The following is a 26,088-nucleotide window of genomic DNA, read 5'->3' as shown; positions in this document are numbered from 1 at the left end:
TCCCAGTTCCGTAAACACTCCTCTCCCCGCCCCTAGCAGTATCCGGACTGCACCACTCGCAGCCCAAGGGGGGGAACCGTTTCCTCTGGCATCCAAAATACCCCCAATCCGAGCTCTCCTGGGTCTCTTTCATTCGAAGTTGAGGCAGATGTTTTCTATGAGGTCAGGTCTGTCAGAACGCTGACATCAAAGCTGAAGTGCCCTAGATTTACCCCGCTCCTTGATGCGGTCTTCCCCCCGCTCTCCGCTTCCGTGGTGGCCACTCCGTGGCTGCCTCTCTAAAGTCCCTCCCGGCCCTTTAAATACCGCGTGGGGGGGCCGGGGAGGCTGAGGGTTGTTGGACTCGTGAGTTTCCGAGGTGTTTGTGCGGTCCTGGGCGAGGGAACACTCAAAGACCGCTGACGAGGAGTCCCTCAGTCGTCCTTCTCCTCAGCCTGTGTTCGTGCCGGACTCGGTGCGTACCATCCCCGGGGAAGGGGTCGCGGGCTCTGAGGTGACGGGCCAGATTGGCAGAGGGGGACGCGTCACCCCAGTAGCCCCCCGACGACCTCCCCCACTTCACCTCGGAGCTGCGTCCTGGGACCCGCGGCCAGGGGCGGTAGAGCCCGGCTTCTCGCTTCCCCAACCCCCTCCTCATATCCCTTGTTTGACCTCGAACCGCCGTCCCACGTGGGAGCGGGGCGCGGGGACCGAGTGGCCGCGGCGGGTGTTGGGGTGGCCGCGGGCTTCGGGCCCTGGAGGGGCCGGGGTCGGGGTCGTGGCCGCTTGCCCTCTGTTTACCTCCCTCTGGACCCATGCCAGCGACCGCGCCACGAGCGGCGTCCCACCATCCGGGCTCCAGGAGGGGGCACCTTGTAGCCTGCGACCGCTGGCCGGGCTGGGGTGGGTGAACCGAGCCGCGGTCAGGGCTGGGAGGGGCTCCGATCGTGTGTTTGGGGTTTGTTGCCGGGGTTTCCTCGGTACTCGCCTCGGCCTCCGCTGTCCCCTCCCCCAAGGGTTTGTTTTGACAGGAAACGTGCTGCTGAAGGGGAGGGGCGCCCAGGGGACGTGGGCTAGGGGTGTGTAGATGCGTTCCCGCGACGGTACCCTCAGTTACCGGGAGGAGGCGGGACATGTGGGTCAAGCCCGGGTTCGAACCCCTGAGGCCCTCCGGGGTGGCTTGTGCTTCCCAAGGCTGCTACTTTGGATGGTGCCACTCCAGGTCACAGCGATGATTTGGGGTGGCACGTGGACGAACATGGTTAAGTGTTTTCATTAGTGTTAAGGAAACTGTTCCGTTAAACCGAGCGATTTCACAGTGATAGAAAGTTTCTTTTCAAAACAAATCTATTTAAATCCAAAAATCTCGTCCAGATAAAGAGAAGTCTTTGCTAGAGCACAGGTGAGGATGGAGATGTGGAAACAGTCGTGAAGAAAGGTCGTTGGGAAACATCTTCGATGGTTATCCTGTTACTTTCAGGTAGAAGAAACTAGAGAAGCTGTCTTTGTCCCCAGTGGGCCCCTTGGCCCCCAAGATCCCCGTGGTCCCATGGTCTCCAGCCCAGTCAAAAACCTTGCTCTGTCCAACCTGCCAAATTTAATGAGGTTATGGCAGTGGTTCCCACTTTAGGGCTGCCCAGCCTGCTTTTTCGTCTTGCCTCGGGGGATTTCATCTATCATCCTGGCAGCCCCTGGAGGTTGCCTGACTTAAAGTAACCCAGGGCTGAAGATACCTAGTCGTGTATGAAGCAGCTTCAGTGCCCTTTTGTGGAGGATTGAGGGCCCAGAGGAGGAAACAGGTACTAAAACAGGTCAGCCAGAGGTGGGAGAAGTGTTTTCCAGTGTGCACAGTCCCTAGAAATCCTTTCCCTGATGCTGTAATGTTAAGGGTGGCATGAACATCTGCTTTTTTAGACAATGACTGGCTTTATTGGCCTTTATCTAGCTCTTTGTTGGCTCTAATTTGATGAAGACCAGTATTCTGTAGCTGAATGGAGCAGGCACCTACCTCTCTGTTCTATGTTTTTTGCTTTGCTGCGTGTGGATAGCTCTTCAGCACTGCTGTTGTTTAGTAGTGGTTCTAAAGCAGCACTTTGCAGAAGATGAAGATTTCCCATATCATCTGCAGGGTTTTCTTCAAAGTCCAACCTGACTCCTGTGACTCCCTACCCTTTACTATAGATATATGAATGCTTGTCCTTGCACCCAACCTTGATCAGGTCTTGAAGGAGGATACCTGCTAGATGTTTCTTGAAATTTTCTTTTTCATGACTTAACCTTAACTGGCTGGGTTCCCATTCCTCAGGGCCCTGCTGGATAATCTGAGTAATTCACTTCAAAATGCTTCTGACTCATGCTAGCTGTAAGCAATTAACCCTTTTGATAATATTTGGGTTTTACAGAGGGATTTTGCAGTTCATAAAGAAAGACTCCCTGATGGAGGATTTTCAGTCACTCTGGTGTGGTGGGTGAGAATGATTTTGGTCAATGGACTCTTTCAGTGATGTCCTTTGTAGTATGGCACTGGAGCAGAAACCCTGGGGGGAAGGTCAGCTTGTTATCACATGTGCAAGGGTCCATGTGGTGATGGATAGATCAGTTCAGCAGTGTGGGAGTGGAAAGAATGAACAGTTCTCCACATTTTCTATAGGCATCCTAGAGTGGTAAAGAGCACAGGCTTTAGGGATCCACTGCCTGGATTAGAGTTGTGCCTCTGCCACTGCTGTGAACCCTAGAGCAAATTATTTAACCTCTCTGAGCCTCAGGTTCTTCCCTCTAAAAAGAGAACAATGATGATTCCTTTGCTAACAAGGTTATAATGAAGATTCAAGAAGATAAAACATTTTAAGCTCTTGTTATAGGGGCTGAATCATAGTAAGTACTCAATAACTGTTACCTCCAATTGTTACTTTTTGCTACCAGTTTAGCATTAGGAGGGTGGAAAGTTACAATGTGAAAGTTTCCTTAAGCTCTGGGACTGTGAGTCTTTGCTAATTTGAATTATTGCTGCCTTGGAAACGCGTTGAAATAGGCACTGGAAATTGGAGGAAGAAGACATAGCTTCTTCCTGAAAGGAGTTTAAAATTTAGTGGGGAGACAGATTTGCAGACAATTATCTTTCAGTGACCACATAATGGGAATATAAACAATGAGGCAAAGGAGAAAGGTAACCCAAGTTGTCTTGTGAATAGTGTGACTTAATTTGTTTGTCAGTGATGCTCACTGAGCTCTTGCTCTATCCCAGGCAGCATTCTGAGCTCTAAGATGACTAATAAATGCAATGAGTAGGGAACTCAAGGAAGGTCACTTTGAAGTTGTAACATTTGCTTTCAAGTCTGAATGACAATAAGGCTCCAACCACACAGTGATCAGGGAAGAGAACATCCCACTGGAAGGGAATAACAGGTGCAAGTGCTCCAAAGAAGTTTGGCATGTCAGAGTAACCCAAAGAAAGCCATTATGTTCAGAATATGAAGAACTAGGGGGAGAACAGTTAACAGAATAAAGGGTTACTGCTGCTGCTGCTAAGTCGCTTCAGTCGTGTCCGACTCTGTGCGACCCCATAGACAGAAGCCCACCAGATTCCCCCGTCCCTGGGATTCTCCAGGCAAGAACACTGGAATGGGTTGCCATTTCCTTCTCCAATGCATGAAAGTGAAAAGTGAAAGTAAAGTCTCTCAGTCATGTCCAACTCTTCGCGACCCCATGGACTGCAGCCTACCAGGCTCCTCCGTCCATGGGATTTTCCAGGCAAGAGTACTGGAGTGGGGTGCCATTGCCTTCTCTGAGAATAAAGGGTACAAAGGCCAAATCACAGAAGGATTATAGACCACTGCCAAGAGACCTTGTAGGAAAAGGGGACCCACCTGGAGAAGAACACTTAAAAGGGATTTCTTTTGCCTTTTCTGAAAGGTTCTGGACAATTTCTTGTTTTATTCATTAGGCACTGTTCAAGAAGGACATTGGGAAAGTTTGACTGTCTAGAAGAGATTTTGTAATAGAGTGCTATCTAAGCTAACATAGCAGTGGGAGCAATCAAGATCATAAAACTACAGGAGACTGGACTGTTCTGAATTAGACTTGAACTTTTGGTACAGTACTTCTTCTTCTAACCTTTTACTTTGCAGTAATTTCAAACTTACAGAAAAAGTTGCAAGAACAGTACAAAGAACTCCCTATTATCTACCTTTTACTCATATTCACCTATTAGCATTTTGTTCCATAGGCTTCATTGTTTTCTCTTTTTCTCTCATTTGAATCATTGGAGAGAAAGCTGTATATATCATAGGCCTTTATTCCTCAGTGAAATAAAGGACAGTTTTTCCTTGTCCTGTGCAATGGAATAAGCACACTTATCAACTTCAGTAAATTTGACTTTATAATACAGACAGTAGATTCAATACTGTAACTGTGTTGTCAACTGATGCAATAATGTTTGTTATAGCATTTTTTAATTTGGTACAGGATACAATCTGGTATCGTCTACTGTACTCAGTTGTCAAGTCCCCTTTCATTATCCTCAACCTTTCTTTGTTTTTTTTTATGACACTGACATGTTTTTAAAATTCATAATTTCTAATAAGAATAAAATAATATTTCATATCTGTCAAGCACTTAGTAGGTGTTTAAATACATAAACTATTTCAATTACAACAGTTCTATAAGGTAGATAATACTGCTGTCCCCAATTCATCTAAGGGTAAGTTCCCTGTCTCCAGTCTATAAGTATCATGAGTAGAGATAAAGAATCCAGTCCTCCTGGCTCCAGAGCCAATGTCCTTACTGCCTTGGTGACATGTGCATGGTGACTGGTGCATCTTTGCAGTTCTGAACCAGTGCCAGATCATTTGCAGGTAGATTTTGCTGCAGAAAGAAAATAAGAAAGTAAAGTCAGTTATCTGGACGCAGCCTAAGGATCACTGGCAAATTAAAAACTGATTTCCCCCTTATATGTGGTGAAATGCAGGATGAGCCCCTTCAGGTCTCTGTAACTTGTTCCCTCTTCTCTAAAATGCCAGTGGTCATATAGCTATTCATTCTACAATAAATATTTAAGTGCCTCCTGCCTCCCTGTCATTGACCTTGGAAGGAATGATTATACTGCCTTTATTATTACAAAATGTGGAACTGTACAATGAAAACTGTGATTATTCTCTTTGAATAGTGATACACCATAGTGCTGGAGGCTTTGTTTTGGTGTTACCTCCGCTCTTCACATTGACTTTACCTTTGGCCATTGAGTAAATCCTCCCATGTGGGATGAGATGTGGTGTTCCCGGAAAGTTGTCTAGTTTGTTTGTAAGTTGCACTGGTGAAGGTTAAGTAGATCTAGTTTGTCAGTATTAGAAGCACTACATTTCTTAAAGAAACAACCTGCTTTTGTTGTCACTCTTCTAAGAGAGAATCCAAAATAGCTTTAAAGGCAGTCTAATTACCCTTAATGCTTTTGAGTCAATTAGCTTTGTCCCCAGATGACCTATGTGGACACCTGAGACCAAGAAAGGTAAGAGCAAGTATGAAGGAACTTGCAGAAGATTGTTTATACCATGATGCACCATTTGCTTTTGATTTTTGTATTTCAAACAAATGCAAGAGTTCTGTCCTCGGTCAACTCCCAGTCTTTGTTATCTGTAGGGGAACATGCTTTTATCACCACAGAATGAAACTATTCTTCCCTCCAGAGTTTCTAATGCCTAAAATGATGATAATAACAACTACCAAAGCAAATAATACTAACAACAGCAAACATCTGTATCCTGTTTACTCTGTATCAGACATTGTTCCAATATATACTGCCTGAATGAAATCTCTCACCAACCCTATGAATTAGGTATTATTAATTTGAGAATGCAGGCCATTTCTTTTGGCCTCAAAGAAAAGTTTCTGCTCAGATCCATGAAAACCCAGCTGTCATGTAGAGGCTTCTACCAATTAAACAGGATTTCTGAACATTTTGATGCTTTTACATTTTTTTTACATCCCCTATGCCAGAAACTCTACTTCCAGTGAATTGTTGAAGGAAAGCAAGCTGTGTATGTGCTATGCTCAATCACTTCAGTTGTGTCCAACTTTTTGCCACCCTGTGGACTGTAGCCCACCAGGCTCCACTGTTCATGGGATTTTCCAGGCAAGAATACTAGAATGGGTTGCCATTTCCTCCTCTAGGGTATCTTCCCAACCCAGGAATTGAATGCTCGGTTCCTGCACCTCCTGCATTGCAGGCAGATTCTTTACCCACTGACCCAGCTGGGGAGCCTGGAGGAAACCATAGTTGCATGTTATTGAGCATGTCTGCCATGAAATATTTGATTTCTCAGAACTTCTAGTGCTGTGATGCTTCACAGAACTCTGGGTTTATATAGCATTTTAGCAGTTCCTCATAAAAGGCACCTGATATCTGGCCCAACCCCCTCAGAAAAATGAGGTGAAGAGAGCAGATGCATTGTGGGTGAAGTCATGCAGCAAATCAACAGCAGAGTCAGGCCTCACACCTGGGACTTCTACCTCCCAACCTGGAACTTTTCATTTTTTCCCAAATCTTTGTACTTACCTGCCTCGTTAAACACAATTAAGAAACCTATGAGGTGTGCCATTCAGCTGGAGTATAAAAATGAAATGGACAGTTTTAGCTATTAACCTAGTTCATAAATTCCAATGGATGAAAAGCTTTTATTCACTTTTACTTAGAAAAATAGCCAAAGTGAAGAGAAATGATCTCAGAGCATCATGGCACAGTTGTCACAGTTGAATGAATGAAAGAAATAAAGTGGAAGCAGAGCTGAAGGTATTCTAGTTTAAGAGTATGACAGGACCAGGGAATATTGAGTCCTAAGCCTCAGAAGGCAGGTAGAGGTGGTAGGTTCTTTGCTCCAGGCCTTCCCCTGTGACAGCAGCAGGTCTGCAAATGTGGAATATCAGTTTGCAAATGTTCTGGTTGCGATTGTACCAGATGGGATTTAGGGATTCCGATTCGGCTGACACCAAATGAATGCTTGCCACACACTTGACACTGATGGTGGACAAGACACAGTTTCTGCCTTAGTAAGGGGGTCAGAAGTAGCCAGGGGAGGAAAGCAACTATGAGGGCCTAAGTACTATTGCGCAGATACCGAAGATGTGCTGCAGGTAGACAGAGAAGAGTGCCCTTAGCTCTGGCCAGGCGTAGAGGGAGGGCTTTCTGGTTTCCTTTCCTTGAAAACCAGCATTTTCGAGAAATGCCACCCATGAGAAGTAAAACGTTGGCAAAGAGAGAAAGCCAGAGAGAAGGGCAAGCACTCCATTTTGGGACTTGGGGTTTGGTGGAATTGAAAGGATTAGAGTGGACCATTTTCTTCTTCCTCTAGCCCCAGCCACACCCACACCCCCTTCTATCAGATGGGAGTTAAAGTGCAAGGCTAGTTTGCCTGGGGTAAAGGAGGTAAGCCCACCACTGAGAATGCCAGGGGTCAGACCTTTTGTAGCCTGTGTCCAGGGTGTTTGGTCTGGGGACTCTGGGAGTAGTGTCTCTATGGGGAAGCTTTCTGGCAGCTCCAGCACCACTCCACTCCCTCCCCTTCACTCTGCAGAGGCAGCCTCTGAGTTGGTGGTTTTCTGTTTGTGAAAGTGGAGGGCTGAGCAAGGGTACATTTCTACAAGTGGCACGACTGTAGAGATTGCTTGGATGAGGCCAGGGGCAAGTGCCCTTGACTTCTGACCTTCAGTAAGTCCCTCTTAGGCCCATCCATTTCTCTGTCATCACCCAGAGGATAAAAAAAAAATAGCCCTGTTTCTCTCAGCAAAGGCTCAGTCCCTCCACTTGGTCCCCAGCCTGCCTGTCCTTTCTGTTGCTTCCTCAGCAGTGCCTTGGTGTCCCCTTCCTTGTCCTCCAGCATCTGACACACAGCTTTAGGTAACTGGACTTTAGAGCCACGAGAGGATGGCCTTGCATATTTTGTTCACTGTTACTCTTCCCTGGGCTTGGTGCACCGTAGGCGCTTAATACATTTGAAAGGGACCATTCGATAAAGAACAGAAATGCTGTGGACCTAGCAGAAGCAGAAGATATTAAGAAGACGTGGCAAGAATACACAGAAGAACTGTACAAAAAAGATCTTCATGACCCAGATAATCACAATGGTGTGATCACCCACCTAGAGCCAGGCATCCTGGAATGTGAAATCAAGTGGGCCTTAGAAAGCATCACTACAAACAAAGCTAGTAGAGGTGATGGAATTCCAGTTGAGCTATTTCAAATCCTGAAAGATGATGCTGTGAAAGTGCTGCACTCAAGATGCCAGCAAATTTGGAAAACTCAGCAGTGGCTCCAGGACTACAAAAGGTCAGTTTTCATTTCAATCCCAAAGAAAGGCAATGCCAAAGAACGCTCAAACTACCACACAATTGCACTCATCTCACATGCTAGTAAAGTAATGTCAAAATGCTCCAAGCCAGGCTTCAATAATACGTGAACCGTGAACTTCCAGATGTTCAAGCTGGTTTTAGAAAAGGCAGAGGAACCAGAGATCAAATTGCCAACATCCGCTGGATCATCGAAAAAGCAAGAGAGTTCCAGAAAAACATCTATTTCTGCTTTATTGACTATGCCAAAGCCTTTGACTGTGTGGATCACAATCAACTGTGGAAAATTCTGAAAGAGATGGGAATACCAGACCACCTGACCTGCCTCTTGAGAAACCTGTATGCAGGTCAGGAAGCAACAGTTAGAACTGGACATGGAACAACAGACTGGTTCCAAATAGGAAAAGGAGTATGTCAAGGCTGTATATTGTCACCCTGCTTATTTAACTTCTATGCAGAGTACATCATGAGAAATGCTAGGCTGGAAGAAGAACAAGCTGGAATCAAGATTGCCGGGAAAAATATCAATAACCTCAGATGACTATGCAGATGACTCCACCCTTATGGCAGAAAGTGAAGAGGAACTAAAAAGCCTCTTGATGAAAGTGAAAGAGGAGAGCAAAAAAGTTGGCCTAAAGCTCAACATTCAGAAAACCAAGATCATGGCATCCAGTCCCATCACTTCATGGGAAATAGATGGGGAAACAATGGAAACAGTGGCAGACTTTATTTGGGGGGGGCTCCAAAATCACTGCAGATGGTGACTGCAGCCATGAAATTAAAAGACACTTACTCCTTGGAAGAAAAGTTATGACCAACCTAGATAGCATATTCAAAAGCAGAGACATTACTTTGCCAACAAAGGTCCGTCTAGTCAAGGCTGTGGTTTTTCCAATAGTCATGTATGGATGTGAGAGTTGGATGGTGAAGAAAGCTGAGTGCCGAAGAATTGATGCTTTTGAACTGCGGTGTTAGAGAAGACTCTTGAGAGTCCCTTGGACTGCAAGGAGATCCAACCAGTCCGTTCTAAAGGAAATCAGTCCTCGGTGTTCATTGGAAGGACTGATGCTGAAGCTGAAACTCCAATACTTTGGCCACCTCATGCAAAGAGTTGACTCATTGGAAAAGACCCTGATGCTGGAAGGGATTGGGGGCAGGAGGAGAAGGGGCTGACAGAGGATGAGATGGCTGGATGGCATCATGGACTTGATGGACATGAGTTTGAGTAAACTCCAGGAGTTGGTGGACAGGGAGGCCTGGAGTGGTGCTATTCATAGGGTCACAAAGAGTTGGACACAGCTGAGTGACTGAACTGACTGACTGAAGGAACTTCAGGTATTTCCAGGCATTCTCTGGGTAGTTGTGGTTTCATATTCTGACAGTTTTAAAAGCTCAGAGAACCTCATTGCTGGTTCAGGTTTAAAGACACTCGATGCACTCTTACTGTCATTACCATCTATTCAGGATTTGAGGTGCCTTTCTCCTCAGGCCTGGGTTTCCCCTTAGTGTCAGCTAGCACCACACTCATGTATCAGGGCCAGCTCCTTCACAGGTGTGGCTGAGGATCCTGAGTTCTGGCCTGAGCATCCTGCATACCCCAGATCTCCTTTCCAGAGAGTGACTGGGCCCACTGCCCTGCCCTTCCCTGGGAAGCAATCTGACGTCCCAGAAACAGCCCTGGATGTTGAGCCCAGGGACTGGCTTTGTGGCACAGCAAGTCTCCCAGAGCCTATTCTCCCCCATCTCTGTGCCTGCTTGTTCATTGGGTGGCTGTGGGTACTTGGTAAATTATCAAGTACAAACCAAAGATTGGGCCTTCTGCTTTATAGTGTGGCAGTTTGTGGCAAAATGGATGAGGAAAACCTGTACACTTCCAGCCAGAGCTGTTACTTAGTAGCTCCTCTTTCTCAAGGAGGCTCACAGACAACTAAAGAGACTGATTTCAAAAATATTTTATGTAAAACAAAGACAGAGGAATAGTAATAGCTAACATGTGAATGCTGTGCTAAGCACTTTAATAAGATGAATCCTGTTTCATCTTCAACAACCCCATGAGGTGAGTCTTTCAGCCCAGCTTTACTCTGGAGGGAGGAAGTTGAGTGACTTCTCCAAGGTCACCTGGCAAAAGGCAGAACCAGCTTCTAACCTGGAGCCCCACACTCTTAACTCTTACCCTCCCACGCTTCAGCAGCCCTCAGAGGAGAGAGCATGTGCTCTGTACACTGTTTTTCGAGGATCTGTTCTTTCTGGGAGCTGCTCCCTGTTCACACTGAGTATGTCCCGTGGGAGCTCATACCTGTGCCTCTGGAGTCCCTTTCTGAAGGCAGTCTTGCAGGCCTAGTGACAGGCTGGCCTGGGTGCCACGGGAGGAAGGAGGTCATCTGCTGGGGACCTTTCCGGTGTTGTGTCACAGAGGACATGGCTGTCTATGCTGGAGGAGGCACGGGCACCACTGGTGGAAGCACCATGCAAGGTTGACGCAGGGTCTGTTTGTCTGTGCAGGTGCTGTCTCTACCCACACTCCCGCAACACACAATGCCCTTCAATGGTGAGAAGCAGTGTGTGGGCGAGGACCAGCCAAGCGATTCTGACTCTTCCCGGTTTTCCGAGAGCATGGCTTCTCTCAGTGACTACGAGTGCTCCAGGCAGAGCTTCACAAGCGACTCCTCCAGCAAATCCAGCTCTCCTGCCTGTAAGCCGACAGGGAGCAGAGCCTGGGGGGTGGTGCTGGGCATAGTTCTAGACATACATGTCTGTTTTTTCTTTTAATCAATATTTAAAAAAATATTTATTTATTTATCTGGCTGGGCCAGGTCTCAGTTGCAGCCTGCAGGTCCTATTTTTAGTTGTAGCATGCGAACTCTCAGTTGTGGCATGTGGGATCTAGTTCCCTGACCAGGGATCAAACATGGGCCCCCTGCATTGGGAGCATGGAGTCTTACCCACTGGACCACCAGGGAAATCCCTAGATGCATGTTTGAGTGAGAGCAAAGTCCTGACTTCCCCTCCTTTCTAGACATACTGGAATGTCACTGGAAGGGCACCCCAGCTGTCTTGTACACACTCTCAGCAATAAATAGCCACTGAATATTAAAAAGCAGAGACATTACTTTGCCAACAAAGGTCCATTTAGTCAAAGCTATGGTGTTTTCAGTTGTCATGTATGGATGTGAGAGTTGGACCATAAAGAATGATGAGCACCAAAGAATTGATGATTTTGAACTGTGATGTTGGAGAAGACTCTTGAGAGTCCCTTGAACTACAAGGAGATCAAACCAGTCAATCCTAAAGGAAATCAGTCCTATATATTCATTGGAAAGGTTGATGCTAAAACTGAAACTCCAATACTTTGGCCATCTAATGTGAAGAACAGACTCATTGGAAAAGACCCTGATTCTGGGCAAGATTGAAGGCAGCAGGAGAAGGGGATGACAGAGGATGAGATGATTGGATGGCATCACTGACTCGATAGACATGAGTTTGAGTAAGCTCCGGGAGGGGAGTTGATGATGGACAGGGAAGCCTGGCATGCTTCCTTATGAGGCCATAGGGTCTCAGAGTCAGACAGGACTGAGCAACTGAACTGAACTGAAGTCTACAGTCTGTCTGTTTTTATTTTCATCACTGTCTCTGATCTTTGGTTTGACTGTAAATCAGATCTTCCAACCCCACCCTGTCTTCTCTCTCACTTGGTGGAAAACTACTCCTCGAGATCTTTTTTTGAGTCACATTCAAGGCAGAATTCAAATCAGTCCTTTCTGATTTATGTGGAAGGAAACTTGCCCCAACTCAAGGGTCAGGCAGGAAGTGAATCTAATGGGTTTCCTGCTGATTTCAAAAACAGTTGTGCAAATCACCCCAGAAAAGGGGTGCCCATGAGGAGAATTACTACACTAGGGATGTAAGAGTTAAAAGATGGCCATGGAGACATCTTTTTCCTTTTTTGTGTGTGGACTCTAGAGATGTGCAAAGCAGTGTATTTGTCCTTTATTCATTTTTTTAGCTTTTTAATTGACATTTTATATAGAAAATATAACCCCTTAAGTTGTCAATGCAAATGCAGAGAGAAGCAACTAACATTAATATGATCAAATGCCCCCTTTGGAAAAAGCTTGTTCATCTGTATTTAAGTTAGTACATTCTCATTTTTTAAAATGTGGAAAAGTAGACAGAAAAGAAAATATTGCCTGTAACGTCACCCAAAGATGACAGCTGTGACAGTGTTTTGTCATATTTTCATTCTTCACATAGACATACATGTGCACATGGACTCTTGTTGCTTACTATTTTGCTTACTAAAACATTTACTCATGATAATGTTTTTTTAAACATTTTTATGACTACTTATTACTTTATCAAGTGAATATACCATCAGTTTATTTAACTTCTGTTTATCATTGGGCATTTAGTTCATTTCCTTTTTTTTTTTTTTTTTTTTTTTGCTTTACAAATAGTGCATTATGAACATTGTAGTGCATAAAGCCTTTCGAGGAATTCTTTTGTATTTAATTAGGTTCCTGGACTAAAGGGTACAGACATTTTCAAGGAGAATGTTAATGGGAAAGAGAATTGGCAAAAGAATTTGTTAGCAGCCATCCAGCTTTCAGTGCTTTTTCTCATTCTTTATACTGTATACAGGGTTGACGTCTCCAGCAGGGCACCTGGGCGTCCTGAAAAAGGATTTTACTACTTGTGTACCACCATTCCTTCCATTCCTTCCTCCTCCTCTTCTTCCTCTTTCATCTCCCTCTTCTGCTTCTTCATCTTCCCCTTGTCTGCTTCTCATTTCTGAAATTATTTTAGATAGCAAAGCACTGGTAGCAGTCAGCATTATTTAAGGCAATGGTTTTTAATTAACAGAATCTGAGAGTTCTAGGAATGATTTCAAAAAGACATGACTTACTAGAATAATTTTTGAATAATATTTTTCAAATAACTGAAATAATTCTTTACTCCCTATTTCCTACTGAAAAGTAGATGATCAACTTATCAGATTTATTTTAATTATCTGCATTTATGGAATTTTTGCCACATTCCTTACTTAATTTATCTTGTTTAATCACTTCAGGACAGTCCTTCGATCAGGTTAATTTATGCTTCAGTGAGGTCAAATGGTAACCACCAATTAGGAAAACTTATAATTGTGCTATACTGCATAGTTTTAAAAAATCAGTTAGTTCATAGTGAGCCAGCTTAAATTAATGCTATGAATTACAGTATAAAAAGTAGTCATCAATTTCCTGTAGAGTACATGTAATAGATGCAGATAGTAGTATGTGCTGAAAAATAAAGCAATTTAATTTTTAAAAGTAACTTGTAATAGCCTATATTAATAAAAAATTTCTAAGAAACATTTGACAGTTTATTATCAATACAGTAACTGAAGCTATCAAAGGAATTAAAAAATTTTTGAAGCCGTAAGTATCAAGCATGGGAATCTACCTGCTTTAGTATACATTCTTCTTACTTGTAAAACCTTGAAAATAATACGCTGGAGTAGCTTAAACCTTGTGTGCATCAGAACGTGTCACTAGTTGGCAATCCTCTTCCACAATTCCTTTGTTTTCTTTTCAGCAACGAGCCCTCCCAGGGTTGTGACATTTGACGAAGTGATGGCTGCAGCAAGGAACTTGTCAAACATGACTCTTGCTCACGAGATAGCTGTAAATGAGAACTTTCAACTGAAACAGGACGCCCTCCCTGAGAGCAGGTAACCTGGAGGCATCTGTTGTGCCTGAACTGTGCTGCAGGCTCTGTGTGTGTGTATGTGTGTGTCCTGCAAACACAAATACTCACACTGATTCCTGGACAGTCTCATATAATGTCTACTGGGAGTTAACAGTACAGTAAGCCCCTATATATGAACCTTCAAGTTGCAAACTTTCAAAGATTTGAGTGTGCCCCTGTATGCCAGCTGTTGGATTGTCCTACTGTACTTTTAAAGGTACAATACTGTAAGACTAAAAATGTTTTATTTTGTGTGTGTGCTTGTTTTTTGTGTATTACTTGTGTGAAAAGTATTATAAAACTATTACAATATAGTACTCCATAGCCAATTGTGTGAGTTGGGCACCTAGTCTAACTTTGTTGGTACAGGCATGCTAAGTCGCTTCAGTCATGTCTGACTCTTTGCAGTCTCATGGACTGTAGCCCACCAGGCTCCTCTGTCCATGGGATTCTCCAGGCAAGAATACTGGAGCGGGCTGCCACACGAATAAATTGGACTTACAGACGTGCTCTCAGAATGGAACTCATTCATATATAGGGGACTTACTATATTTAGTTCTCTAACAAGGTCTTTTATTTGTTTTTAAAACCATTCTTCTAGGGAATATGTCACTCATAGAGTTTTAGAATTCAGTTTATATGTCACTTCCTGAGCGAAGCTTTTCCTGACATTCCTGAGCCCACTAGACTACATGAAATCACCTTCTACAGACTCCTGTAGCCCCCTCTCCCTCTGTTCAGGTGTCTTATAATTTTAGGTTCGAAGTCTGTCTTTTCCACTGGACCCAAAGCCCTGTTAATGGAGAAACTATGTCTATATTGCTTGCTCTGTTCTTATTGCCCAGCAGAGTGCCTGACACATAGTACATGCTCAAGAAATATTTTCAGCCTGACTTATTAAAAACTGATATTCAGATTGTAAAAGACAAATGAATGCAGCTGAGCTGCCAGAATGATGAGTCTATCTAGAAGCCTAGATAGGAGGTAGGAATCATGACAGCATAGGTACCCCTGGTTAACATCATGCCCAAGGGATCTCTAGTTAGAGCCATGTCCTTATACCCCACCTTAGTCTTCCCAGTTTTGGTGGTTCACAAGTCCCCTGGGACGAAGAGAAGAAAAGGCTTGAAGCCATGACTGCAGGTGAATAAGTTTTAGAGGCAAAATTGGCCCATGGATAACAACACTGAATCTGAAAGCTCACAGTGCCATTTATAAATCAGGAGGCATTCTCTCTATCAGTGAAGACAACATATAATATTTGATTCCATTCAGCAAGTTTTTGTTTTAAAGCAGGAAAAGAGTAAATATAGTAGTTTTCCTTTTTAAAATTATGGATCATAGTCCTCCTCCTGGGGATGTTGTTCATAATAATAATGAATACTTTTTAAGATTACTGGCCAAAATAGGTGTATCTGTTTGGTTTTCTACGGTGACCGAATTTCACTACGATCCTTTTTATCAGCTCTGCTGCTCTACTCCCAGGCTAGGTCGCCATCGTCTCTGACCTGGACTCTTTCTATCCTAGCTGGTTGTCCAGTCTTCATCCTTAGCTCCTGGAAGTCCATCCTCCACATACACAGTCAGCCACAGTTATCTTTCTAAAGGGTAAATCAGATTAAATCGTGATTTTGCTTAAAAACCTTCAGTGGTTCTATCACACTTAGAATAAATATTCCAACTCTATAGTATGACTAGCAAGGCCCTTCTTCACCAACCATGCCTCTTATTCCTTCCCTCCTGCTTGCTTCAGCCACACTGGCTTCCTTGGTGATCCTGCAGCACACCAGCTTGATCCTATCCCAAGGATTTTTTCTGTCTTCCTTCTTTTTTAATGTTTTTCCCATAGGTCTTTACCAGCTGCTTTCTTTTCCCCATTCATGTCTTAGAGAAGCTTTCTTCTACCGCCCCATCGAATGGGCACCCTCTTCATCACTGTGGACTGCATTGTCTTCATCTGCCTTCCTCATGGCTCTGAAATTGTCTTACTCGCTGTCAATGTGTTTTTTGTCTTTCTGTTTCTGCCAACATATAAGCTTTTTGAGAGCACACTCTTTTCGAAACACCCCAGTGCCTGAAACAGGGCCTACCACATATTGAATTTTGAATAAACAGTTACTGACTAATAAAAATGAATTTTTAAATTTAAAATGAGTATGATTTATGAAGTACAGCAAAAGACAAATTGGGAATATTTGTGCTTTAAGTTCATAAGTTGCAAATACAGACTGAATGAGGGCCCTTTAGAATCAGACAGACCTTGGGGTTTGACCTGGCTCTGCTGAGACTGTATCTGAGCCTCACATTCTCCGCAATACTCACTCTGAATGCATGCTCCTGGGCATGTAAGTGCCTTGCACATGGGTATTTTGATACTGTGGAAGATAGGAATTCCCCTTTTCTTCATTTTCTGCCATGGCTAGAAAATGTGAGCAAGAGAAACAGCACACAGGATTAGGACACATTACCTTTGCTTAAAAGTGAAATAGCATAGCATTAGCTGTTGACCTTTCAGATGATTCTCCTCAGTGGCCAAGTTGTTACTATTTTTTTTTCATCAAAGCATCATCCTTTATTACTTGTGACAAATGAGGAGACAGGCAATTGCTCTCAAAGCACTGTCTCCTTTACTGTTTAAAAAATGGCTGACTCTCATATTTTACCAAGTATTTTCTTGGGGAGAAACACTTGGTAAAATAAGTCAGATTTCTGATACTGGGTAGGAATGCTTATAAATGATTTGACTGATCTCATCACTACCCACCCAAAATTAGAAATCTAACAAGTTTGGAAAACTTAAACTCTGACATCCTTCAAGGAGCTATAAAGTTGTTTTAGCTCATTCCTGCTTGGTCCATTCAGGCCAAGTACCTGCGGCTTGTAAAGTCAAGAGCAAAAATCCATTCCTGCAATGTTTGCCTTTCTAATTGTTCTGTAATTGCTTGAGAGCGTTTCAGACATTGGGAATGGCATTTATGCTAAATAAATCTACTCAGGCAACTAGACTAAGTTTTAACATTTAAAGTGGCTGAGTAGAGTATAGTATTTGCAGTTACAAAAACAGTTTTAAGTCACGCTTCTCAGAAAGCTAGTTTTTATTTCTAACATTATTGTATATTTTAGCTATTTGAGCTTTAAAAAGAAAATTTAAGTGATATGCTCAACTGTCAAATTATCAATCCATTCACCATGCATTCAGTAAACCTTCAGTAAATACCAAGCACTATGCTATGTGTGGTGGCAGGTACCTAGAAGAAGTGGCCTCTATCTGAGAGAGGCGCACCGCCCTGTGAGGGATAGAAACTTCAAGTGATTACAGTTCAGGGAAATATGTGCTTTTCTAAAAGCAGTTTCAAAATGGTATAGGAGTTCAGTAGGGATGTGTATTTTAACACGCACCTATTTTGGGACATTGACATTGACAGGAGAAAGCAAGGTGGCCACCTATTCTATTGTGAAGCTTTCCTAGGAAGGCTCCTATTTCAGCAGTGTGGTCTGGCCAACTTTAAATGGGACATCTAAGCTGGAGCTGGCAGGCATTCAAATGCATGTCTCCTTGGGGCCAATCTGTTCTGTTCCATGCCACGAAACGTCCGCTATTAAGGAAAGAACAACTTGGCCACCTCATCCTAAAAACCTAGACCAGATCTGAAGATCTGTGTAGAAGACTAGTTGTGGGAACTTTCCTGGTGGTCTGGTGGTTGAGATTCTGCTGCCAGTGCAGGGGTCACAGGTTTGATCCCTGGTCTGCGAATTAACATCCCACATGCTGTGCAGGGTAGCCAAAATATTAAAAAAAAAAAAAAGGGGGGGGGTGGATGGGTGAAATAAGGTATCTCCTTAGGACGGAATTTTATTTATTTTTACTTTTGGCTGCACGAGGTGTTGCTTTTACATGGGCTTTCTCTGGTTGCAGTGCATGGGCTTCTCATTGCTGTGGCTTCTCTTGTTGTGGAGCACAGGCTCTAGATGTGGGCTTCAGTAGTTGTGGGCACAAGTTCAGTAGTTGTGGCTCCAGGCTTAGTTGCTCCATGGCATGTGGAATCTTCCCAGACCAGGGATCAAACCAGTGTCTGCTCCATTGACAGGCAGATTCTTATCCACTGTGCCGGGGAAGTCCTAGGACAGAATTTTATGAACTTGTTGAAAGCTATAGGAAGGAAGCACTTAAAAAATTTAGGGGAGACACTTAAGACAGAATATTAAATGAAATAAGTATATACTATTGTACAGACCACTACTATAAAAATTATATTAAGACCATTCATTGAAATATGTCAAATATGTCAAAAGATTAATAGTAGAATTATGAGCAGTTTTTATACTCTGTTTTTCTGCATTTCCTAAGATTTCTACAATGTGCATACTTCTTTTATAATTGGGAAAAATAGTGCTTATGTTAAAAAAAAGTGATTCATTTCATTCCCATAGCTTGGCTGGTCAAGTGAGGCACATTGTCCATCAGGCCTTCTGGGATGTCTTGGAATCAGAACTGAATGCAGAGCCTCCCGAGTATGAACACGCCATCAAACTCTTTGAAGAAATCAGAGAGGCAAGTTGATGTTGTTTGTATTCATTAGTAATCCTCTGCCCCCACCCCGCCCCAGAGGCTGTTTTTCTGTTCTCTAAAGAGTATTGGAGGCTTCTTTTGAAACACTGAGCCAGTTCAATCACTGGAAGAGTTTTTGCTTGCATCTCTGAGAGGAGGATGGAGACGGGGGAACAGGGCAGTGACAGGAACGCAGGCCCGTGCTTAGCTGGTAGGCGACGGCTGTGGTGCTTCAGAGCACAGAGCCCAGATTAGATAGGTCTGCTTTAGTGATCTGCTTCTGCTTTCTCCTAAGTCTCAGTCTCCTGAGTGAGTGAAGTGAAAGTTGCTCAGTCGTGTCCGACTCTTTGCGACCCCATGAACTATACAGCCCATGGAATTTTATAGGCCAGAATACTGGAGTGGATAGCCTTTCCCTTCTCCAGGGGATCTTCCCAACCTAGGGATCAAACTCAGGTTTCTTGCCTTGCAGGCAGAGTCTTTACCATCTGAGACATAAGGGAAGCCGAAGTCTCCTGAGTAGTTGCAAGAATTAAATCAGATGACAGTCATGGCTAACATTTCACAAGACACTTGCTCTGTGCTAAGCACTAGAGTATTCATTTATTCCTTACCATAACGCTATGAGGTAGTTATGCCTGTTACTATTTTATATAAAGAAACTGAGTTCCCTGACTCATCCAAGGTCACACAGCTTTGAGGGGCAGAAGGTATTTGAACTGAGGCACTCCTGCTCAGAGATCATGCTCCTAACCACATGCTATGTGTATAAGTGCAGTGTCTGCTGTGTCGTGAATAGGTTGCTCCCATAGTATATAATGTGCATGCATGCATGCTAAGTTGCTTTAGTTGTGTCCGACTCTTTACAACCTTATGGACTGTAGCCCGCCAGGCTCCTCTGTCCATGAGATTATCCAGGCAAGAATACAGAAGTGGGTTGCCATGCCTCCCTCTAGGGATCTTTCCAACTCAGGGATCGAATCCCTGTCTCTTACATCTCCTGCATTGTCAGGAGGGTTCTTCACCACTAGTGCCATCTGGGAAGCCGATAATATATATTTCACATGTAAATATACTGTATTATACTAATGGGGCCTGTGGGGGTGTTACTATTTGCCCTTCTTTAAAAGGTTCTTTTGGATCCCTGATCTGCAACTTTTTCTTTCTTTGCATGATTTCTCTGTAAACTTTTTAAAGTTCTTTCAATACTATTGCTTCCTTACCAGTTATTTTCATTATGATGGTGTTAGTAACTTCCCACAGGAGGGAAGGGAAGGCTTTCATTCAGAAGTGCCAGGGTCCAGCCCCGGTGGATCCAGGGTAATTCGAAGGGTGGACGGAATCGGCAAAGAAAAACTTACTTATTTAGAAATGTAAAGAGAGATTAGGGAAGAATAGTATAGTAGGAGAATTAGTGGAGAAAAGAGGCCGAATAACTTGGCTTACGCAGAGAGCTAATAAAACCTCGAGACAAGAGGTTTGCACCATCTACGTAGGTCACTGGTGCCCGCTTGAACAGCGGAGGGTGCCCCGCCTTGGGCTCCCTCTCGTGTGGGTCTTAGAAGCCAGGGCAAGTAAGTAGACATGGTGAGCCTCCACACCCCAGACGGGAATTCAGCCAGAAAAGAAGAGAAGGAGAAAAGACCACACAGGGGAAATCAGTCTTTCCAGTGACTGGCTCATCCTTTATTGTTCGGGAAAGCCTTTTATACTTTTGGTTGTACATAGAGATCAATGGATAATACAAAATTATGCAGCATCAGCAGCCCTGACTCTTATCGAGACCAGGCTTTCTCTCTGCATACCTAGCTGTATACACAAGTCTTAGGTGATTTACATCATCTTCTGGCCAGGAGGCCAATTAACATTTTACGGCCCTTTTCTGATAAGGGTCTGTCAACCAGAAAACTTATTTGCCCTTAAAAGTGTTGTTCTTCCCAAAGTCTGGTGCCACTCTCAGAAAGCACTAATTAAGGTTACATTCTCACATAGCAAAGATACAACGATTTATAATAAAGAAAGAGGAGTACAGTGATTTATAACAAAGAGAAAGTTTACTAACTCAAAAGCCTAGTGTTGCTAACATCAAAACTACTATATTCCTTTTTCTATATCCCAATTACATTGATTAATATCCTCCAGGTGCCTAAAAGATGAAGAATATGGAGGTCTGGCAGCAGTCATTGACTCAACAGTGAAACCCATCACCAGTATAATTTTTAGCTTTTTAGGAAAGGCTCTATATCTTTAAGATGCTTTAAGCTTCACGCCTCTCGCGACTGGGGGCATAAACAATCACAAGTGTAGTTAAACCTGTCAGGCAAGTTAGAGAGCCATCAAAAGGGTTTGAGCTGAAACACTCCTTTTATTTGCAGGAGACTGTCAATTGGAGCTCTAAGTTAACTTTTTCCAGAGAAAGGTGGTGGGAAATAGCCCCCTGTTATGTCAAAAGAGTGGAAAGCAGGCAGACTCTGGTTTTGGGGGGTAGATGTTTGAGAAAATTCAGCGAGGCTCCCTTAAGGCCCGACTAGCCTTTGCCTGTCGGACCCCTTAACCTCCTGACCTTTGCTATGGGCGGGAACTCCTCGTGCTGGCTCCGGGCACAGAAGATAGAGCTTTCTTTTTAGGATAGGACCCTGTCATGCTTCTCTGATCCACCACCGAGTCGGGGCAAACTTCTATGATATCCAGGGCATTCAAATACTGAGGGCAGGGAGCTTGGTCATCTAGACACTGAAATTTAAAAAAATGACAGCCTTTCTTCATGTAATGATGTTGTTCATTCTCCCTGTACAGATTCTCCTCTCTTTCTTGACTCCTGGTGGCAACAGGCTTCGCAACCAGATTTGTGAAGTTTTAGACACAGACCTCATTAGGCAGCAGGCTGAGCACAGTGCTGTCGACATCCAAGGCCTGGCCAACTACGTCATCAGTACCATGGGAAAGCTGTGCGCCCCTGTGCGAGATGACGACATCAGAGAGTTGAAGGCTACCAGCAACATCGTGGAGGTGCTGAGGTTAGTGCTGGCTGCTTGCATTTTCTTAAGGTACCTATGAGTGCATTCAGAAGGGAAATGTGGGAATTGAGGGGCACAGAATAGTAACTGGTCTCCCAAAGGAACCCTTAACCCTAGGGGAAAAACTGACTAAGCAAGGGGTCAATCATTTATTGTGTGCGTGGAACTTTCACATAGAATGAGCAAACAAGGGTGTTAGTTGGCAGTGCTGGGCCCTAGAGATGCAGTGATGAAAGGGGCAGATATGATCTCTGACCCCAGGGAGTTTACAATTTAATGAGGAGACAACCCTGAACAAGGAATTACAGTTGTGATAAAGCTCTGTGGGAGGGGAAGTAGAGAGGATTAATAGGGCCCCCAGCAGAGGCACCTAATCTTGTCAAGGATACAGGAAGCCTTGATTAGGTAGGGTATTGGAGCTGCTTTGACATGTAAACCTTGAATTCTTAGTGATTTAACCACTAAAAGTTTGTTTCTCACTCACGCCAGTCTGAGTCAGGGATTCTTGGTCAGGCAGACTTCCAAGCGCCATTCAGGACCCAGGCTCCTTCTCTCCTTGGCTCCACCCAGGTCTTTGGAGTCCTTTACATTCAGCTGGTGAATGGGGAAGAGATCATGAGGAAGGCATGCTGCTGCTGTTTAGTCGCTCAGCGGTGTCTGACTCTTCTGCGACCCCGTGAACTGTAGCCCACCAGGCTCTTCTGTCCATGGGATTTTCCAGGCAAGATTACTGGAGTGGGTAGCCATTCCCTTCTCTAGGTGATCTTCTCAATCCAAGGATTGAACCCACTGAGCCATCCAGGAAGCCGTGAGGAAGGCCTATTAAATGTTTAACGGCCTCGCCCCAGAAGTGACATATTCCACTGACTATGCCTAGTCCTGTGGTCCCACGTAGATTGAAGTGGGTCTAGGTAATATGATTGCTGTGTGGAATCACATTTCCCAGCCACACATCCACACTGCAGAAAGGGAAATGGACCTTTGGTGGTTGGTTAGCTAACTCTGCAGCAGCTTCCCTGAAGAAGTGAGGTATACAGTAAGATCATAAAGACTCTAGTTTGGCTGTGATCCCAGAGGAAAGAGGAGTCTACAGTACTTTTTTCCATTGAGACAAATTCTCCGCGCCCCCCCACCCGTTTGTGTGTGTGTGTGAATACAGCCACATAGAGAATTAAATTTCATGTAATAGTATTGGAAAGGGAAGGGGAGGAAATTGGTTTGCATATAGCAAGTTCCTTATTTTCTGACTTTGAGAAAGTTGACAATTTCTCAAGTCACACTTTCTTCATCTGTAAAATGGGTTGTAAATATCCTTAAGAGTTGTGCTCAGCTTTGGCAGGTTGAGATTCTTCAGCTGTGGAATCCTTGCTTTGAATGATCTTATTACCCATGTGTGATAATCAAATCTGTGGCATTCATCTTGCTCATATATTGAGCACTTAGTGGTTGGTACTGTCCCTACATTTCTAATATGCTATCTCATTGATTCTTCACAACATCTTTCCATGGTTGATCTTGTCCCTTTCTTTCACAGGTGAGGAAACTAAGGCTCAGAGAGATTGAGTAGCTTGTTCCTGGCCACAGAGCTGGTCATTTGTGAAGCTCCAATTGAACACAGGGCTGCCCAACTCTGAAATGCATTGTTTTCCCTGGTGCTTCACTGCCCTGTCCTTTTCTTTTTCTTTTTTTCTTATTTCCTTAGGAATAGAAACAGGGTATACTATATTCAGACTCTTTAAAATTTCAGGGACTTTCAAATGAAAATTCCTTCTTGAATCTTTTTTTATCTCATTGTTAAGACTCATTGTTTATACTTCTTAGTGTCTGTCAGTCTATGGCTGAATGTAATGAATCAGTTGGAAGTATATTTGCTAAAGCAAATACTCTTGAGATCTCTGGAAGAATACATTTGGAATGCATGTGTAATGCCTCTTATGAAACGTGTCCTTGTCAAAGTGATTGGAATTTCAAAACCATTTCGGAGATGTTTATCTTTTCCAGCCTGTAAAATAAATAATAGTTAATGAATTTCAGATGATTTTCTTGATCACCTGTCTAACTATTTTAACTCTGAAATTTTTAGACAAATATTTCATGTCCTGGACCTCATGAAAATGGACATGGTGAATTTTACAATTCGGAGTCTCAGACCACATCTTCAGCGCCAGTTGGTAGATTATGAGAGAACCAAGTTCCAAGAAATTTTAGAAGAAACTCCAAGTAAGTAAACTATGTGTGGATATATATTGAAATGGGGTGAAATATGGCATTTTGGTTTTTGATATCTTAAACAATATTACTAAAAACTTTGGCATTTCTGTTCAACATTTTTTTGACTTCTAAAATTAATATCACAAACTTAACAGCTGTTAACTTTGACCCCAGGAACTGCGCTAAGCACTACTCTTTATGCATTAAAAAAAAAAAATTTATTAACCACCTGCTGTGTCTCAGATACATCTTGGGTGCTGTAGATATGAACAAAAAATAAAGTTGCAGCTCCCAAGGAGATGGCCGAGTAGGCATCACAAAAAAAACAAGCATATATGGTCAGATGTGTTATTTAGTGCTATGAATAAAAGTAGGATAAAGAAACAGACAATAATGGGGCAGGAGTGAGGGTAAGAGGTTATTTTTTTTTAGGTGAGGTGGACTGAGAGGCCTCTAAGAGAAGTAACATTTGAGCAGAGTTTGCAAAGGAATGAGGAAGGGCCATGTGAAGATGTGAGGGAAGAACATTCCAGCCAGAGAGAGCTGCAAGTACAAAGGCCTTGCAGTAGAAACTTGCTTGTGTTTTGCACAAACACAGGGCAGACAGTGTGGCTGGAGTAGAGCAGGCAGGAAAGAGTGGTTACAGTTGAGGCCAAGAAGTAGACCGAGGCAGGTCCTATAGAGCCTGGTTAGGAAATAAGAGGAATTTGGATTTCAGTCCAAATGTAATGAGGGTCATTGGAGAGCTTGAACAGGGAAGCAGCATCTGCTTTTTATTTTTAAAACATACTCTGGCTCCTGGGTAGAGAATAAATCACATGGGAGCAAGAAGGGAAACAGGGACACCAATTAGGTGGTATCACAGATGGCGGATGGTCCAAATGGTGGTGGTAGAAGGTAGTGAGAAGAGATCAGGGTCTGGTTGTATTTTGAAAATGGACTAACAAGATTTGCTGCAAGTTGGATGAGGGAAAAATGAGAGTGGAAGATGACTCTAAGCAACTCGATGAATAGTGATGCCTATGGAGGGTGGGAGATGGGATGAAGTCAGAGTTCAGTTTTGGACCTGTGAACTTTGAGATCTTGTTTGACATCAATATGAAGATACCAGAAGGGATTTAGGAATGAGATTGGAGTTTGGGGGAATGGTGAGCACTGGGAGTATACATGTAAAGCCATGGAACTGGATAGTAGCTGATGCATATAGAATGCTTACCATATTCTAAACACTTTACCTGTTTTAACTGATTTAATCTTTATAAAAACTTTAGGAAATTACTTCCTATTTATGGATGAGGAAACTGAGACATAGAGAGGCTCAATAACTTGCCACCATAATACAACTTGAGAGTTGTAGAGCTGAGACTCACCCCAGAAGTCTGACTCCACACTCCTGTCCACTCCATGCTCTTATCCTAGGGTTACCCTGGAAATTACCTAGACAGTGAGTGTAGATACTGAGTGGGCCTGACCTGGGACTTTTGCACATCTAGAGCTTAAGAAGAGAAGAAAGATCCAACAACAGAGACTGTGTAGCCAGAGAGGGGAAGAAAGACAGGAGAGGGTGGTGTCCTGCAAAACAAGTGAAGAGAAAGTGTTCAGGGATCAGCTGTGACAAGCGCTAAGTGGTCAAGAAAGATGAAGACCAAGGCTTGATTGTGGTATGAGACCGTATGAGGCTCCTTGGTAACCGTGATGGGAGCAGTTTCAGTGGACTAGTGGACATTAAAACCAGACCAGAAGCGAAGAGAGGAGGAAGTATGACCTCACTGAATCCTCACAATTCCTCAGTGGGGGAGGTACTGTTCTCCCTTCATTCCACAGGTGAGGAAACCGAGATGCCAGATGTTGGACAGTTGGCAAGAGGCTAGCTCACTGGTTCCCTTATTAGCAAACCCTTGACAGCAGCATCTGGGCTTCAGTTGCAACCACGGTCTAAGTCTGGGTTAGGTGATCCCCCCATGCCACCTTCCCCCTCGTGGACTGTGCTCTTCTGTCAAGATGGCCAATATGATAGCCTTATGTATACAGAGCCAAACACATGCCTCCTTTAGAGGGATTCCAGCAGACTGGACCTGTCCAGGGAAGAGGGCAGGGGCATGGAGGGTGATGTGAGGAACAGTCAGTAAAGCTGGGCCCATAGTGCCTAGTACCAGGGAGACTCAGGTGGGCCATGAGCACTGCCTGCCCTGTGGTTAGTGATTCAGGGCTTTGGTTAAGTTCTGAAGAGCAGACTAGGACCCATGGGAGAGAAGTAGCCAACAGCCA

The 26,088-nt window shown here is 43.8% G+C and overlaps 1 protein-coding gene across 2 annotated transcripts in view; it reads left to right on the top strand.

The window, feature by feature from the left end:
* The first annotated feature begins 282 nt into the window (after positions 1 to 282).
* The window catches only part of TCP11L2 (t-complex 11 like 2), a 41,755-nt gene continuing 15,949 nt past the window's right edge, over positions 283 to 26,088 (top strand). Inside the window, exons 1-6 of one of the 2 annotated variants that reach the window (XM_040234808.1) lie at positions 283 to 454; positions 10,819 to 11,008; positions 13,891 to 14,026; positions 18,475 to 18,595; positions 21,389 to 21,609; positions 23,693 to 23,829. In XM_040234808.1, the coding sequence (XP_040090742.1) occupies positions 10,852 to 11,008; positions 13,891 to 14,026; positions 18,475 to 18,595; positions 21,389 to 21,609; positions 23,693 to 23,829 (772 nt within the window). In that variant the 5' untranslated portion in view covers positions 283 to 454; positions 10,819 to 10,851. The remainder of the gene's footprint in view (positions 455 to 10,818; positions 11,009 to 13,890; positions 14,027 to 18,474; positions 18,596 to 21,388; positions 21,610 to 23,692; positions 23,830 to 26,088) is intronic. The other variant, XM_040234809.1, reaches the window with a different exon arrangement.

This window comes from Oryx dammah, unplaced genomic scaffold (assembly GCF_014754425.2).
Source record: "Oryx dammah isolate SB20612 unplaced genomic scaffold, SCBI_Odam_1.1 HiC_scaffold_29, whole genome shotgun sequence".
Taxonomy (NCBI): Eukaryota; Metazoa; Chordata; class Mammalia; order Artiodactyla; family Bovidae; genus Oryx; species Oryx dammah.
The sequence above is the reverse complement of the archived record's forward strand: the minus strand, read 5'-3'. Positions and strand labels throughout refer to the sequence as shown.